Source organism: Limulus polyphemus, unplaced genomic scaffold (assembly GCF_000517525.1).
Source record: "Limulus polyphemus unplaced genomic scaffold, Limulus_polyphemus-2.1.2 Scaffold367, whole genome shotgun sequence".
NCBI classification, from domain to species: domain Eukaryota; kingdom Metazoa; phylum Arthropoda; class Merostomata; order Xiphosura; family Limulidae; genus Limulus; species Limulus polyphemus.
The window spans coordinates 190438-208957 of record NW_013665977.1 but is presented as its reverse complement, the minus strand read 5'-3'; the positions used below and the strand labels follow the sequence as shown (position 1 = coordinate 208957).

Below are 18520 nucleotides of genomic sequence, written 5' to 3'. Positions count from 1 at the left end.
AATTATTATACATTATTATATGTATATAGATTATTACTATTTACAAATAAGTTCTTAAACATATTTTTCTTAAAACATAGAACAGTAAATAAGAAGTAAAGCAAACAATTATCTCTTCTCATTACAACTTTTGTACTCAGTTGCTGTTTGACATAGGTTGCTAAGCCTTTTAAAATTTCGCACGTGGAGGATATGAAGTGAAATAATTTTTTTAGGTTTAATATACACAGTTAGATATCCAAAGAAATCATAAATTACTATATCAATACCATAGAATTCCACTATAATTTATCAAGCATAGTAACTAAGCTGTATTTCAGTCTAAAAAAACATGAAATTTTGAGCAGACTAAAGACACAACCTTCCTCCTTGAAATATTATTTTGAAAGAATGAGATGGCATCCTAACACTTTAAAATGGCTGAGAAAGCCACTAGGGAAACCTTCTGACCTTTTATTCACATGTCATATATTGATGTAAGTGTATATAAGGGACCATTTCCAAAAGTTGAAAGAGGTGAGCAGGGCCTCTGTTTTTGATTCAGTACATGAGCGATATCTCAGCAAATAGAAAAGATATGAGGTTTTTATTTATATTTTAGCTTGTCACTATCGGTAATTTGAGTTCTAATTTGAACCAGTGCTGCATTCAACATATCACGTAACCCACAACAATTGATGTTTAACTTTTTTTTTATATTTACTTTTAAATTAAGAAATTGAATAATGTATAATACTAAAATGTGAATTATAATCTACAGTTTGATGCCAAACTTATTGACACAAATTCATGAAATAGTAGTTCAATAAAATTTTAAATGCGATTCAACCCATGACTCATTTGGTAAGGGTTAAAGTGAATTGGTAATTACATAATTATTTATAAAAATAAAGATGCTTGTACTAAATTATTATAAGATTATAAATTACACTCTTTACTAATATATTTGATTTAGGCAGACAGACACATCTGTGTGCGTATGCATGTCTATGTAGGTGTGACTGCCATAGCTCCAAGAGGAAAGAGCTTAGAAATCTGAAATTTTGCACCCATACTAAGTGGACCCTGAAGGTGTGCACCTGGGTATTATTTCTTATCCACGTGAGTGTATGCATGCATGTGCAAATCTTTCTAGTGAGGCAAACTAGCAAAAAAAACCCATAGAAAAGAATTGATTTCTTATATTACGAATATAAATCACAGACAGACATGCATGTGCATATCTGTGTGAGTGCCATAGCTTCATGAGGAAAGAACCCAGAAATCTGAAATTTTGCACCCATACTAAGTGGACCTTGAGGGTGTGCACCTGGGTATTACTTATCCAAGTGCATGCATGCATGCACATCTTTTAAAATGGATTACAAATACACACACTATCAACCTAATAATCCAAGCAAAGCAGGGTACTTTTGCTAATATAAAATAAAATTTCATAAACAGTTTAACTTTCATTTATTATACACACACACACACACACTTATGTAAGGATTAAAAAGTTTTTTCTTTGATCATGTTTGATACTTTATTTTTTACAATTTTTGAAGTAAAATATTATATGCTTATCTATAAAATAATTCTAAATTTTATTTTTAATTTATGTAGCTGGTCTTTCTTTTAATGAGGCCAAAATGTGAACTCCCTTTATGTCTATATATAAATCATAGCACTAGTTTTTTATTTACATGAAGAAACAAAATTACACAAGTTTTATTGTACATGTTCTTTAAGGACTTTTTTTTTTCTTCTGAATAGGAAATGATGCGAATGATGGGACTAAATGACTGGTGTTATTGGAGTGCTACATTCTTCAACAACTTTCTTGTTATGCTGTTCATTTCAGCATTCATCACAATTTTATTTAAGATCAACTTTATAAAAGACATTGCTGTACTTTCCCACACTGATGGATTTTTGTTATTTATAATTCTACTTTTGTACAGTGCAGCAACAGTACTATTTTGTATCACTATCAGCACATTTTTCAATAAACGTAAGGAATATTCAGTCATTTTTCAAATTAAATCTTACTGGCATTTCAGTTGAAGTAAATATTAGTAATGTAATAAACTCATAATCACTTTTGTGAAGAAATGTGTCCAGAATATTTCATACTAACAAATGTGTTACAGTTTCTGACAAAGAAGTTTGATAGAAATATATATGTATAAGACAGAGAAAACAAAAAAATCGTGATTGATAACATTGGTTTTTTGAATTGCAATTGATTGTGTCAGAAGATGTTCATTATGAGAAATAATTACTTTGAATCTTTTTATTTCTTAGTAATATTTTTTAAAAGATCTTAATTTAACTTTGTATTTGCATTGTATTTTTGTCAGTTTTATATTGGATTTAATATTTTGTTTTTAAAACAACATTTAAAAACTGCTAAATGAAAATGTTGGAGAGCTGATTATTGATCTTTCTTAACTGTATTATATTATCAAAACCAGCAAGTGTGATAAGGATTTATAAACTACCAAAGTGAAAGCATATATATATTTAAACTTGCATAGGATATTCAGGGTATATATATTTTTTGACAAAAAAAAAGTGTTTTACGTGATGGATTGTTTAATTTTTGTCTTTTTTTCTTCTCTCTCTTTCTTTTTCAGCTGTGGTTTCAGTGATCGTTACAATTATTCTGTGGCAATGCACTTATTCTGTTCCCCAGAATTTAATGGATCCATATGGTGGCAGCAAGTATAGTGACATATCTCTAAGTCAAAAACTTGCCTCGTGTTTATTACCTAACATGGCACTTCATTGGGCAGTACGAGTAATGTCTACTCTTGAATCATTCAGTTAGTTTCTTTTTTTTTAACAAATGATCTCTGACATAACCAGAGCACATTTACTAAACTGTTCTTAGCCAGGTAATTATGCAACTTAATCAGAATACAGCTTATTTTATGACAAGTTGAGAGTGTAGAGAAATTTTGAAAGATAGAAGTACTTATGAAGATAGAGTGATTTTTGTAACTTTAGTGTTTATGAAAATTGGCTTCTGGCCACCAGCTGTTCTAATGAAATTTCACTGAGAACGCATTGCTTTTCTTCAAAACAATTATTGTACCTGCCATTCCAAACTTCTTAATAATGTAAAAGGCATTAGGTTTGAGGTTGATCTACAAGTTGAAGGTTGCAAAATGCTTGGAATTTTACCAGTGCAGCAGGATTAGATGTGATCATGTTGGGATATCTGTGTCCACAACAACAAGGACAAGGTTTGCTCATTTTTTAGCAGATTTTTTGGCACAGTAGCTGTACATCAAGCTCAAAGAAGGTGTCATGTGTTTAAAACGGTTTTCACAAACAACAATAATGAAGGATTACCATGTAATAATAAATCAAAAACAGAGTAAACAACCTTGAACAAGTGAGGAAAAAAGCAATAAAAGCAAAATACTTCCTCTAGCTTTCCAGTGTGGTCAAAATAATAAGACTTGTGATACCAACAGCAGGACTACCTACTAGAAAACACAAATAAAAAATGAAATAGTATAAAGAAAACAGACACTGTTTGCATATTCCAGGGATTTTGAAGATGGCAAAATAACTACAAATAGTGGCTTATCTTGGGAATAATTGATGGTTGAAGAGCATAGTTATTGCTGATTAGAATATCTTAGCAAAAGACGATGGAATAAACTAAATAGCAAAGCGGAGTCATCAACAGAAGATAGAGATTATAATTAAAAGGAATAAAAGCAGTACATAAATGATTCATATGAAAAATCAAAGTGACAGGAAAAGAAAACGCAGAGCTAACAAACGAAGAAAAAAGCAAGAAAATTATTGTTATTTGTTACTAATGTAATCATTGTATGTCATGACTGAAGACCATCACACAAAATTGCCAAACTTCGGCTCTTTGTAACTCTTTACTTGTACAACCTTCAATTTTTCCAACTACAGCAAAATGTTTGGCAGATCATGCTGTACCCATTCCCTGTAGTTTATGCTTTTCCAAATTTGGTGGGAACCCTACCAACTTAGTAAACTACTGTAATTTACTCTAGTTATGTCAGAGATTGCTTATTAAATAGAAATATTATAACTAGGTGATATGAAATATTTTGTCTAGAGGAAAAAATATCTATATATATTTAATGCCACTCTTATGAAGTACTTAATAATTTGCAGTTTAATTGGTTAACAGGTCATCAGGAACTCACTGACAGATACCTTATTAAACTACAAAGGATTGGAGGAGAGCCAGCAGTGTTTCACAAAAAAATAATACCTTAACATTCCTAACTGGATATTATTGTTTCCAAGATTTGAGAAAGTTTCTTCACGTAATTTTTCACTGCGATTTCATGAACTGTCCTTAAAGCTATGTGTTTTAATATGAGGAAGCCAGTTTGTATAAAGGATTTTGATATTTTTCAGTAATGTTTCAACAAACTTGAAAGAAGTCTTATAATAATTACAAATAAGCCACTCCTTTACCTCATATGATATTGTTTTTAAATAGTTAATTTGAGGACACTAAATTTTCAATATAAGATACTTGTTAATAATACAATCTAGAAGATGTATGTTTTTGCAATTCGTTGTACTTGTATTAGGCCCGGCATGGCCAGGTGGCTAGGGTGCTTGACTCGCAATCTGAGGATCGTGGGTTCGAATCGTTTTCCCACCAAACATGCTCGCCCTTTCAGCAGTGGGAACATTATAATGTTACAGTCAATCCACTATTCATTGGTAAAAGAGTAGCTTAAGAGTTTGCGGTGGGTGATGATAACTAGTTGCCTTCCCTCTAGTCTTACACTGCTAAATTAGGAATGGCTAGTGCAGATAGCCCTCGTGTAGCTTTGTGGGAAATTCAAAACAAACAAACTTACTTGTATCATATTTGGTTTTGACTATATTTTTTTTTCACTAGATTGGGTTGTGTGAGAGGCCTGGTTATTAGCTTTGTAGGCTGCAAACAAATGGGTCTGGGTTCAAGACGATGCCACTGAACATATTGTCCACACTTTCATTTTTGGTCAGATTATAAAAGTTACATTCAGTATTATTATTCAGTTCAATGATCTGAACAATGTTTTTGTGGTAGCTGGTGCTGCTAGCTGGCTGTCTTCCCAATGTTCAGTAGTTTAAAATTAGGGACATTTGTAACTGAATTCTAGGTGGTTTCTGGCCTAGTCATTTAGCCCATATGCTTAAAAGGTACTGCTAAAATAAAGAAATTCTATTTCTACTTGTTGAAAATAAATTTCAAAATTCATTTATACAAAACCCAAGAATGCAAGAACTGCTAAATGTATTATGGAAACTCTGGGCATTGGTCATATATTGGTTTAATTGTAATTCAAAACGACATACGTACTTTTATTATGATATTTGAAAAAATCTTAGTAGACAGAGATCCTATTTTAATTATTCCAGTTAATTAGATTTTTTGACCTTATCATCATATTACACAAGAGTTCACTAATTTTCAAGGAGACTTGTTCACAGACCACTTGAAGTAAGGTTAATGACTGTAGTATCATATGGTTTATACCACAACTATTTGAAGATAGTATTTTAAAGATCTCGTCAGTCCGGTTGTTTTAGGTTAATAGCAGAGAAAGCTATCAAGCAATGCTAAGTGTTTTCAGATGGAATTTTACTAGTTGTTATTTACTCTTTCTTCATACAGCTTTTAACTGAAATAACAAAAGGAGCACTTTATTGTTATAGTATTCGCTGTTATCAAAATAATAATGTATTATTTCATTCATCATCATTTCTAGTCTGTGAAGAGGTTTTCTAGAAGTGCATGGATGTGTTATTTAAATATAAACATATCTGTATATCTTATAAAAAAATAAACCATATGAAGTTAATTTTAAATATATAATTCATATTGAATACTACTGTGGATCAGAAATGTAAATTTTTAACAGAGGGGACATATTTGAGACTAATAGACTGTATAGGTACACAAATGTGTTATGTGTAATTATTAAATGTGTTCAATTCACAGAAGAAGGAGCAACGTGGGCTAACCTAGGGAAGGCTGCTTTGCCAGAAGATAATTTAACTCTTGGTGCCATCATGGGAATGATGGTAGCATCATTGGTTGTTTATGGTGTGATAACCTGGTATGTTGATGCAGTCTGGCCTTGGCAGTTTGGAATACCGAAACCTGTTTATTTTCCTTTTATGGTAAAAACCTTTTTCAACTTATTTATGATTTGGATATATAAAACAAAAGTATTATGTACTGAATAAATTGCCCCTTAAACACAATTCATAAACTGGTATGTTTCAATCATAAATTAATACTATTGTGTTACTTATTGCATTTTCAACATCAAAAAATATTTGGCACACCAGCGTTATCATTATATAGGTTTAAATTGTAAAGTTGTTAACACTTCATTTATGATAAACTCCTAATGAGTTGTGAACTCAAAGTAGCAGTTTATAACATCAGTATAATGTTAAATAATCTTGAAAATAGATATTATGTTAGCTTGAGTTGTTAAAAAGTGCCTTATTAGCAAGAGCAAGTTATGTGTTTAGTTTAATTGGTAGATGATTTATTTGGTGTGTGTGAGATGTTTTGAGCTTGAATCTGAGCTGAGGAAATAAAAAAAAAAGAAAGATTATTACCACAATATTATATAGTCTTGTAATTCTTATACTTGTTTGTATTCATATAAATAACACCATAAAATTGTATCTGAATGACCAGTAAGGTAGACTATCAAAAACATTTCGGAGCTCAAACTTACTAAAATTAAAATCAGTGTTTAACCCTCAAATTACTAAGTTCTTTATATATACATATATATATTGTTTATTAATGATGGAATCCATATACTACATCATATTGAGTAATTTTATGTTTTTTTTTTCCATTACAACACTCAATGTAAAGATCTGGCAAATTGTGTCTTAACTAATTACAGTCCTTAGGTTCTGCTATTAACTTGATTCATTATATTTAGCTATCCTACTGGGGCTTCAGAAAACCAAATTTTAAGTACCATGAAATAGAACTTGAAGATACTAGCAAAACCACATATTTTGAGGAAAACCCCGTGGAACAAAATCCTGGTATAACAATATCTCACCTTTCTAAGGTAAGTGTTACTGTTGGTCTGACTCACATTTCTAACAATTTTATACCTTTAGAATCCCTAGATGTTTTATTATGTTGTTATATGAGAGAATAAAAAAACTGTTAAGAGAGTGTCAACTCATCAGTTCAGAAAAAAAAAGTCTCTACCTCATACAGAAAGAATACTGAGCACACCCAGTACAGCCCATTGTTATACCAGTATGAAAGTATTAGGCAAGCTATAGATTGCCTAATGAAGAAATGAGAAATGGCTCTGCATAGACTAGAATTGTGGGGTGACAGTATATAACATTTGCCTCACCTTTCAAAAAGGCCACCAGCCATCACTGTTTTGAAGTCTTTAAATGTTATTTTTAGATTTAACTTATATAAAACATTTATATCTTTTCTTACTGTAAAAAGTTAACAACAATTTTTGGAGTTAAATATTTCCTTTTCATGCATAATGTAATCACAAATAGTTTTTGTGAAGATTTAATATTTTATTCATAAATCACTCCTGTTCAATTTGTATTAAGAAGATAAAGGAATAATTTTATATAAATAACCAAAATCCTTTTTTTTTTCTCTCTTCACCTATGGAACATAAAATACACAATGAAACTTTGTTTGATTAAAATCTGCTACAGATTTAGTGACTAAATTTTCTTCATTTTAGGTTCATGTTTCATGCATTTTCTGTGAGAAGACACCATGAATTTGAACATGATGTTTTAAAGTATAATGAATAATAAAACTTTCTTTTTAAGTCTGTAGAATTGAAACTGTAAACCCTCAGATTTCATATCTTGTATTCTTTAGAAAATGTTTAAATCATAATTCAAAAAATATCTTATTATATAAACCTTTAAAGGCATATTACCTGTTTGTGTTTTTTTATTCTGTATGGCTGCTAACTTAAATCTGAAACCCCCTTCCTTTTTTATAAATTTTATTTGCAATGGAAAAATCATTTTAATTATTTTACAATATATGTGTGACACAAGTAAGATAGTGTAAGTTAAGGTAAATACTGTATAACACACTTAAACAAATTAACTAGTAATTTATACTAATAATTTATTTCATGTTTTATTTTTGTACTGTTTTGTCTGCAGCTAAGTGTAAGGACTTAAACCTTAAATCTTGTTTAATTCCCAGATTGGTTACTGTTTGTATACTAAGTGTCTTATCTTGTGTGTAGGTATTTGGGTGGGGTAGTAGACGTAAAAACGCTGTGAACAATGTTTCTCTCAACATTTATAAAGGACAGATAACAGCTTTGCTTGGACACAATGGTGCAGGAAAAACAACAACAATGAACATGCTAACTGGTAGGAGTTTATGAAAGTATATTGAATCATAAAGTTTAAGTTTTAAATAATAAATTACAACCTATGTCTATACCTTTCAGTTTATTTACAATATGCATGTTTTTGTTTCTCGTACATCCCGTGCTGGGCTCAGTATTGAAATTTAAACATTGCATCTACCAGCAGAAATGTGGCCTAAGTGCAGCTATTTGTGCTAGTAATTACTAATCATAGTATTTATACTTCATTGAGAAAAATTTAGAAAAAGTGAACATTTTCCAAAAAAAAAAAATTTTTTTTTGCTAGAAATTACTGCATGGGAAAAGTGTTCAAATTGTGCTCTTTAGTCATACACAAATCATTGCATCATAATGATTCAATCTACAGAGCCAAAAATGTTCATAAATTATACTGATATAAACTGTAGTGTTTTTATATATTAAAAGTGCTACCATTTATTGAAAAAATAATAGTTTTTCAGATCTCCAGTTTCTCAGTACTACATTTAAAAATTACATCAATAAAGATATAATCAAACCCTCATTCACAGTCTTACTTAAAGTTGTATTCTTATTGTGAGGAGAATGCTTTTATTTAAAATTGTGTTCTGTTATAAAGAAATGGTGGTTGCACTTACCACAGTTATTTTTTCTAATTGCCTGAATCATATGAATCTGTGGGCTCAACTTTTAAGCTTCTGTCAACCATTTTCTTTTTCCATTTTAGAGAATGCATTCTAAAACTAAACTGGTTTCCCGGTTGGGTTTTATCTGATTAGTGTAGCTTTTGATTTTAGTAACTTTTAATTGTTTTGTTTTTTAAGTAAATTAAATAATAATGTTGTTTGTATTTTTCTGTTCCATACTATAATTCCACATCAAAAAAAAAAGCAGTGCTAAAATTAAAGAGAAAACCTGCTTAACTTCTGCTGCAAATTATTAAAGAAACATCAAATATAGTGAATGTGTTTAATGATAACAGAATATTTTAAAATCAGATGTTTAATTTATGTCCAGTTTTTAATTTTTTTATTGAAATGTAACCATTATAAAATTTGTTATTTAAAAGCATTGTTTTAAAATTGTGCTGTCTTTCATTAACAGTAGCAAATGAAAGGTATTTATGTGTGTTAATAAAATAAAGGTGTAAGTGTGTGTGTATTAACAATCCACAACAAAAGACAAATCACAAGAAAATTATTCAAGGCACTGTAGTTTTCTGATATTCATAAAATGTAGAATTCAACAGTTTAGCATATGATCTGCTAGCTAAGAAAACTACCTGCATCTACGTATGAGTTAGTGACTAGTACTTTTGAATTATAGAAACATATGTATTTTGAAAAATCATCTTTGTGCATATCACTTTATACTATGTCTACTGTTATTGTAGAATAACATTAAATGTATCATACTGGACTTTATATGTTTATTAATTTTTTCAATCGATTACCTGTTACACAGGTTATAATTATTTTACAGTAAAAAGTTAAACTTAAATATTTTAGTTTTTAGTACTTTCAAACTTTACAATCTGAGATAAATCTGTATTATTTGTGCCTGCATGAAAATTACTGTTTTTGCTTGTTTTGAATGGGAAATATTACTAGGTCAATGTAGGGAGCTATATAGTCATATAAACATTCAAGATGAATGACACTATATGTATTTTATATTATTTTTGTGATAAAGTTTCTAGAGAATAAAATAAAATATGAACAAATGTTGAATTTAAGGTTTAGAGTTTATCAGACATCATTTACATAAATTTTACTTGAAACCAAAATCAAGGCTTTTTTGTTTACAATAATATAAACATTTTCATAACTGCTTAAACCAGTCTTCTTTTAGGGATGTTATTTTATTTTTGCTCTTATGAACATAAAACATGACTAGCATATGTTAAGAAGAGTTCATTACAATGAGAATGCTTAATTGATGAAAATTAGATATAATACACAATTTGATAAATTATGTAAAGTCCAATAACAAATCAAATTGAGTTTGCTTCAACATAAAGTAAAACAAAGCAATATCTGACTGCAATTTAATTTCAAGAAATCATTGCACAATTCTTTTTCCAAGATCTTAACTTGGCTTCAAAGTAAAAAAAGTTTTTCCTTAATCATTGTACACTTGCTTGATTTTTTTTTTTTCTTAAGGTCTCTACCCACCAACAGCAGGAACTGCTTCTATTAATGGTTATGACATTCTTACTGATACTAAAAGGGCACGACGGAGCTTGGGACTGTGTCCACAACATAATGTTCTTTATAATGATTTAACTGTTGAAGAACATCTGAAGCTGTTTGTAGGAGTAAGTCCAGTTTATTCAAAGAGAATGAGTTTGCTCATGGAAAGCAAATGATGCATATGTTGGTAAAATGTTTGAAAGGTATATTTCTGTATATTAACCAAACAAGGTTTCTCATGGATCAAAAATATTTTAGAGTAGAGTAAAAAGAAAATTCTTTGTCTTAAAAATACTCAAACATAGAATTTAATCACATTGTTTTCTAAAGCAGTGGGAATCTTCAAGAAAACTCATTTGTTATTTACATGGATTTTCATAATTATTATTATTTTTTGCAATTGAAAACATCTAAAATACATAGAGTTCTGTAAATTTACATTATATTTGTGTGTGTGTGTGTGTGTATATATATATATATATATATGTTTATAGTTAAAAGGATGCTCATGGAATGATATCCAAAAGGAGGTAGACAACATTCTTCACCTTCTGGATCTTCAGAATAAAAGGCATGATCTAGCTGAGAAGTTATCTGGTGGAATGAAAAGGAAATTGTCCTTGGGAATAGCAATGATCGGAAAATCAGAGGTAACTGACTGGTTATTCTTTCTTTAATATGCATAAAAATGTAAACTAAAAAAGAGAATACAAATTCACTGAAAACTTAACATTTGTTTTCCCAGTTCTTTCATAATTTGGATGTTAGTAACTTGGTTGTATTTTAGCTGAAAATTCAAGATGCACTGAATGGAATGAGATAGAAGAACAATGTAGAAAATATTTGAAAATATAATCTAAATGGACAATTCTCATTTTAAATAAGTTGAATAAGCTTGCAGTCTTGTTCCATAGAATTTTAAAACAATTCTCCATAGTATAAGGGCATTGCAGCAAATTTTTAGAACCAAGCTTTGACTGAAGTCTTTTCTAGTAAATTTAATTCCTTTTTCCATAAAGGTCTCTCAGTTATTTTTCTATTATGGCAATGTTTAGCTTATTTCATGGGCATGAATGGTATATCAAGTTAGAAGCATGAAGTAAAAACACTAAAAGTAGGAAAATGAACAGTTTTCATGCAAACACTGTATTTGTCATTAACATATTTTTTTGTCAAGTTTAACATTTTGTCGTCATGGTATCTATGTAACTGTTGTATTTTTCTGTAAGGTAATTATACTCCTCAGCAAATCGTACAGTCATCCTAATAAGATTTGGATAAGAAATTTCAATCTTTGATGTATAAATCTATAGTGGCAGTTTTTGCCAGAACAGAACCAGTAAAGAAACATCTCTTAAAAAACAAAATTTTTTGACTTAATTCTGGCACTTATTTCTTACTTGATTCATCTTGCTAATACACAATCACAGCCTTGAACAGTGATTTCTTCTGCAAGTCTACAACTGGTGATGATTGCACATATTTTGGCAAAGTCAGAAGGGAAGATTTGTATGTGAATGCTCTGAAATTTTTTGGGCAATCAGATTCTCCAAACATATGTCCCATATATATATATTAATCTAAAATGCATTTTTGTTTACCATTCATTAACTCTTTGTTTCTTTCAAGTTTTAAAAAAACTAGAGATGTGTGAAAGAGTATTTGACAGTATACATTTATAAACCAAACTACTGTTTCTTCTAAATGTTCTCACAAAATGCACAAGATCTGAAACTATATAAGATGATTATAATATGATGGCATTTGAATTTTTTTTCAATTTAAGTAAGGTCGACAGGATACTTATTATAGCTATAAAAATATGTAATTGCACTTCCCAGCTTAATTCTTTAAAAGTAGAGGTAGCCATTTGTGTAACAAAAAAATTAAAGTTTCACACAATTTAATGAAGGGCTGGCCATTAATATATATATACATGGTAAACATAACTTACAATCTAATATATATAAAAGCCAGTTGTCGTTTGATAATGCTCCATTCTTCCGTGTTTCTTAGCACTAAAACTATGACCTCATAGCAAAATCATTCAAAAGTTCATCAAAATTTATTTGTCTAAGTTTGTCACTTTCAATGCACAGACTGCTCAGTGCGGACAACCTCTCTTGAGACATTGTGGCCCTTAATTCATTTTTAATTCTTTTGAGTCTTGAAAAAGACCTCTCTCCCGAGCAGTTAGTGACCATTAAGCTAAGAAATAGCTGCATGATTGCTTCCACATTAGGGAAGGCCATCTTGATTTTTTTCCTTGTATATAAGTTGATAAAGGTCTATATGAGACAGAGAGTGCTCTTCTGTAGGCCTATGGCTCTGTCTCACGTACAAGTGAAAGTGCAAAAGTTCATCAGTAAGTTTCAGGTCAACATCTTCTGGGTATGCTTCCATCAACAGTTCAACACCTTGCTGAATTTCTTGCTTAGATGCTGTCAGATTAGCAAGAAAGGAAAACATTTGTGCAACATCACTATACACAGTAGCTCTTCTTAAATTGGCATCAAGTGCATCTGGTATAGGAATAAAGGATTTTATCCTAAACTTATCATTTGAAGAGAGTTCATCTAAAGCATCAGGACCAGGTGCATTTCCTTGCCGTTTCCTTACTCTTTGTCTCCTTATGACAGTTCTGTAGTTAACATTTGGCAAAGTGGCTTTTGCTTGTTGCTCAAGCTCATCAAAATCTTCTCTAATTTTGCTTAAAAAATCCTGAAGTGAACTGTACAAACATGCACAAGTACTCAATAACAGTTCTGATTTCTGAATGGCTTTGCTGACCTTGTGAAAATGACGTAGCACACGGGTCCAAAAATATAGCATAAACACAAATTCCAGTTCTTCCATTTTCTGCAAAAGATTGTTAGCTTGAAGCCTGGTATCACCCTTCTCATTAACATCAGAGTACAAGTGACTGATGGCATCAGTGATAGCTTTTTAACTTTTCAAAATAGCTTCTGTGGCTTTTGCATGTGCCTCCCACCTAGTGTCTGACAAATATTTAGGCACTTTTGATTGAAGATGCAAAAATGATTTTAGAACTGCCCATCTCTTTGTGGAGGATGAAAAGAAGATATAAATTTCATTGATAATGCCAAAAAAGGTCACTGCATCAAGGCAGCAATCAACAGCTGAACAGCCCACTAAATTTAAAGAGTGACCAGTGCATGGAATAAATCTTGCAATTTTTTTTTTCGAGTATTTTTTGCTGCATACCATTGTACCTACAAGCCATGTTGGCAGCATTGTCGTAAGACTGCCCTCGGCATTTTCTAAAGTCAATTTCAAGCTCAGTAGTCAGATAGTTAAACACTAAATCAGCCATGCTTTCTCCTGAGTGGTCTTTTAGCTCAAGGAAAGTTAAAAATCTCTCAGGTAAACCGTCTTCAGGCTATACATATCTGATAATTAAAGTCAACTTATCAGTTTGTGAAATGTCAGGAGTGGAATCTACTGAAAAGCTGAAATATCCAACCTTTTTTACATCACTCAGAATTGCATCCTTAACTTTTTTTGCAATGAGTTGAATCATTTCCTCTCATACAGTTTTTGACAAATAAGAGGGATTTCCTGATCTGGAATTTCCATACCGATTGATATGAGCGAGTAAAAATGGATCAAATTTTGCTACTAGTTCTAAAAAACCAAGATAATTGCCATTATCTGGAGATCCAAATTGTTCATTGTTTCCTCTGAATGGTAAGCCTTGTTCTGCAAGAGTGCATATTACAGCGATAATTCTCTCCATGACATGCCGTCAGTACTGTTGTTCCTCTAGCTTTGAAGTTAATGTTTGCCCTCGCTTCCTTGTTAGGTAGGTCAATATGGCATTCCTGTGCTTCTCTGAGTTATCATGAGTCTGGATAAGATAGGAGTTATGCCAATCATCAAACCCTTCAGAAGCTAAAGCTGTAGCAGAAGATGCAACGTTTGGAAATAGTTCACAAACAAAGCAATAAATCCAGCCTTTTGAGGGAGAATACAAAAGCCACTCTCGGCTATATGTTTCCCCATTGACTTTTGTTGAATAAAAAAGAGCTTTTGTGCACAACCTGGACTGCTTTTTTGTACACTCGCTTGAAAATGGTCCACAACAATGCTGAACTTGAGAGGGGCCCCTCTCTACCCAATAGGATATTTCCTCATGTGATAATTCTGTCCACAAACCAACGTCTGTTACAGTAGATCTATGTTTGGCATCATATATATCTGCATCTGGAATAGCTTGGATTTGGCCAACCTTACCAGGTGTGAGCTGAAAATTCTGAATATCCACATTATTTTCTTGTGGATCTTTAGCCTCTCCCTGTCTGGTAAGTAACTCTTGAATTAGTTCTATATTTTCATTTTGAGCCGGCATCATGTCTGCTTCCTCATAATCAGCTTGCTGTTCTGCATCCTGCTTCGCTGTTTCTTTTTCAGGGAGGTTTTCTTCCGGTTGAATGCTAGTAGTTGGCTGGATAGCTCCACCACACTGATTTCCTTGTATTAGTATCAATGTCTCTGCTTCACCGCTGGCACTTGTTGCTTCTGTCTGTGGCTGATGCAAGAAAGCAGTGATCATTCTTAACTTCTTTACCATATCATTTTCAAGTCTCTTTCTCTGGCGCTTGCTAGCACCACTTTCAAATCTTTTACTCATGCTCAGATTAGAATCTGAAAATAAAAAGTAAACTTAATCTTCAACAGTTATAAAAGAGACATAAAAATAGTCACCGACAACAAAAAGCCACCAGGCCCTATCTAGGTTGTCTGAATGCATATGAATTGAAATGAAAGAATACAAAAAATCAAGAAAATGAACAGTATTGAGGAAATAAAATAAAATAATAACTTAAAAAATTAACAAGTTTGAGAACAACCACACGCATACACCGTTTGGCATTGCGAGAAAAAAAGGATACACTCATATATTCACACTGAACAGGCCATCCATCTATGTACTCCCATCCCTTCACCAGGCAACTGCCAAGTCATTTCATGCAGAATATTTACAGTTTGCAGCCAAGTGGCCTAGTCTACCTTAATATTATTTCATTCAACTATGTAACCAATATATACGCATATACACATACATGCATGCATGCATATACATATATACATCTATACATATACAAATATATTTTACATATACACCTATGCATACACATACATACACACATATACATATACGCATGTACATATATATACATGTAACAATTGTATAACTAAGCAGTTATTAATATGCTACAAGTAAAGACCAGAAAGGCCTGTCATGTGTACTATTTAGTTGTATTTCCCAAACGAGGAGAATTTGCCCTTTCTGAAGTGAAGACTGAACTAAAATGATTATTTAAAGCTTCGACTATCTCACTATTATTTTCATGTATCCTGTCGCCTATTTTTAAAGGTCCTATCCTGTCTTTCATTTTGTTGTTTACTTTATAATACTTAAAGAATTCTTTTGGATTTTTAATTTAGTTCATCGCTAATCTAATTTCTCTTTCCCTTTTACTTTTACTGTTTAACTCATTCCTAACAATTTTATAAGCAATTCCATCCTCTTCCCTTTTAGTCTGTCTTTATATTTTATGTTTTTTCTTTTTACTATTAATTAACCTGCTTATATTTCTATTCCACCATAAGGGCTTACTTTCTTTATTTTTACGAATAGATTTGTACGGTATACACTCTCTCTAAATTTTATCTAACTTACACTTAAATATTTCCCACATTTCAATACAGCTTTTATTTATAAATACCCTGTTCCAGTCTATTGCAGCTAAGAGATTCCTGAATTTGATAACCATATACAAAATGAGTATGCTTTATCTTATCGTTGACAATGACGCTACAAATCAGCGTGGTTTTATTACTAACCTTACTGATGAAAACAGCAACGTCCTCTGCGGCTCTGCAGATACTTGCACAGCTGTGTTTTCGACTTATCTATCTCACTCCTTTCCTGGAAGGACAAAATCAATACAGAAATCAATGCAAGTGTTGAGTTATTGGTGTAAGACAGTATTATTCTGAAATGGAGTGCAAGGAAAATTACTGAAGGGTTGTTTAGAGACTACAGTGCGTTATGACAGCATGGGTAAGAACGGCCTATGACAGCGTCAAAAACATTATACACCTTGGCCGGAGGCCCCTAGATTTTGAGGCCCTAGGCTTCAGCCTGCCAAGCCTATAGGTAAATCCGGCACTGATTGTTAGCTTAGAAAAATAAAAGCTACAGTCAAAAATTTCAGTATTCTTTTTTTTTTTAACTGTTACTATTTACAGGTTCTTATATTGGATGAACCCACATCTGGTATGGACCCTAGTGCTAGACGTGTTATCTGGGACATTTTACAGAACATCAGACAGACTAGGACAATCTTGTTCACTACTCATTACATGGAAGAGGCTGACACACTCGGTGATAGGATTGCTATCATGGCTGATGGAAAACTTCAATGTTGTGGGTCACCAGTGTTCCTGAAGAAAAAGTTTGGTGAGTTTTTTATTCAAAAATGATCAGCAAGCTATATAAAATTACTTATAAATAGTTGTATATAACCCTTAGGTTTTCATACATTTCCTTGTTTTACTTAAAATGATATTTTATATAATAAAATAGTAAGGTAATTTAAGATTTGTGACACAATTATCAATTTATAGTTTAAAGATGTAGCTAAAGAATACATATTGAATCATACCTTATTAGAATAAATGGATAGAATAAATCATACTTTACCTAAGAAGATTAAATAAATCAAGTAATTATAGCTGTATATGGTTTATCACCATATTTATGACCGGAGCTTCTGCAGTGAACAAAGGATTCTATTGTGAACACTTAGGAACAAACCACAGACTTGTAAATCTTTTTATAGTTTTGTTTGAAGTTCTTTTCATTCCTGGAAATGTTTTTGTGTTAACTTATAATTTTTTGAAAGCTACAGGAATATTCGTCTATGATATGAGATCACATAAGTTTAGTTAGGTTTAAAGATTACAGTAAGCGATGGCAAATTTTTTTTCATGACACAAATACTTCTTTTATTGAATATTATCATAGGTATCTATCTGGCAATGTCAGGTTTAAAAGATTATACTGTAAATTGGGGTATGGACTGCTCCCTTTCATTACTTTGAGCTGTAGAATGCAAGCTATCCAATAAAAAGGTACTGCTGCTATGCATTTAATTAAGTGTTATTTTCGTTTGGCATTGGCTTCAGGTAAATTTTTTGCTGACCTTATCACGAAGTTGAGTACTCAGTTGTAATATTAAAGCAGTAAAATTTAAATGATTCACAAATTTGAGCTATTTGTTCAATTATTTTTTAATTTAACCTTGATTTTTTTTGGGGGTCCAACAGAGTTCCTCATCCAGATTTTACCAAGGTGGGTTTAGTTTGTTCCTTACAATAATTTGTACCAGAGACATGACTCTGCTTTATATATATAGTCACACAAACACACACAGATATATAGATGAAAAGTATTAGGTTCAAATAATTCATACATTACAAATGTATTTTAATGTTCTTCAAAACAGTGACACAATAAAATTTTGAATTTTCACAACCTAAAAAACAATCAAAAATACTAGATCAGTTTATATGAATTTGTTAAGCTTAAACTAGATACTATTTGGAAAGTTTGTACTAAGCTTAATGCAACTTAGTTAAGACTATTTTCATTGTAAAAAGGTAAAAAGTAGGGTACATCAGTAACAATCTTCTCATCCCGAAAGGATTTACTGCTAAACCAATGTATTTTAACCCATAATTATTAAGCATTTTCTTGGTAGTTCATATTTCTTTATGAAATACAACTTTGTTTTTGAAGTGCAGCATATTCAACTTCTTATCTCTATGAATTAAAAAATCAAGAGTTTGTCAAAAGTTATAAAAGTATTTCTAATAAAAAAAACAATTTTTATATCTGATTTTAAGTTTCATGTTGATACG

The 18520-nt window shown here is 31.3% G+C and overlaps 1 protein-coding gene across 2 annotated transcripts in view; it reads left to right on the top strand.

The window, feature by feature from the left end:
• Positions 1–18520, top strand: part of LOC106457734 (ATP-binding cassette sub-family A member 1-like) — an 84968-nt gene that overhangs the window by 35562 nt on the left and 30886 nt on the right. For both annotated transcript variants that reach the window (XM_022383749.1, XM_022383750.1), the window contains exons 6-13: positions 1756–1993; positions 2619–2807; positions 5984–6165; positions 6954–7088; positions 8271–8400; positions 10541–10695; positions 11065–11220; positions 16847–17057. In XM_022383749.1, the coding sequence (XP_022239457.1) occupies positions 1756–1993; positions 2619–2807; positions 5984–6165; positions 6954–7088; positions 8271–8400; positions 10541–10695; positions 11065–11220; positions 16847–17057 (1396 nt within the window). The remainder of the gene's footprint in view (positions 1–1755; positions 1994–2618; positions 2808–5983; positions 6166–6953; positions 7089–8270; positions 8401–10540; positions 10696–11064; positions 11221–16846; positions 17058–18520) is intronic.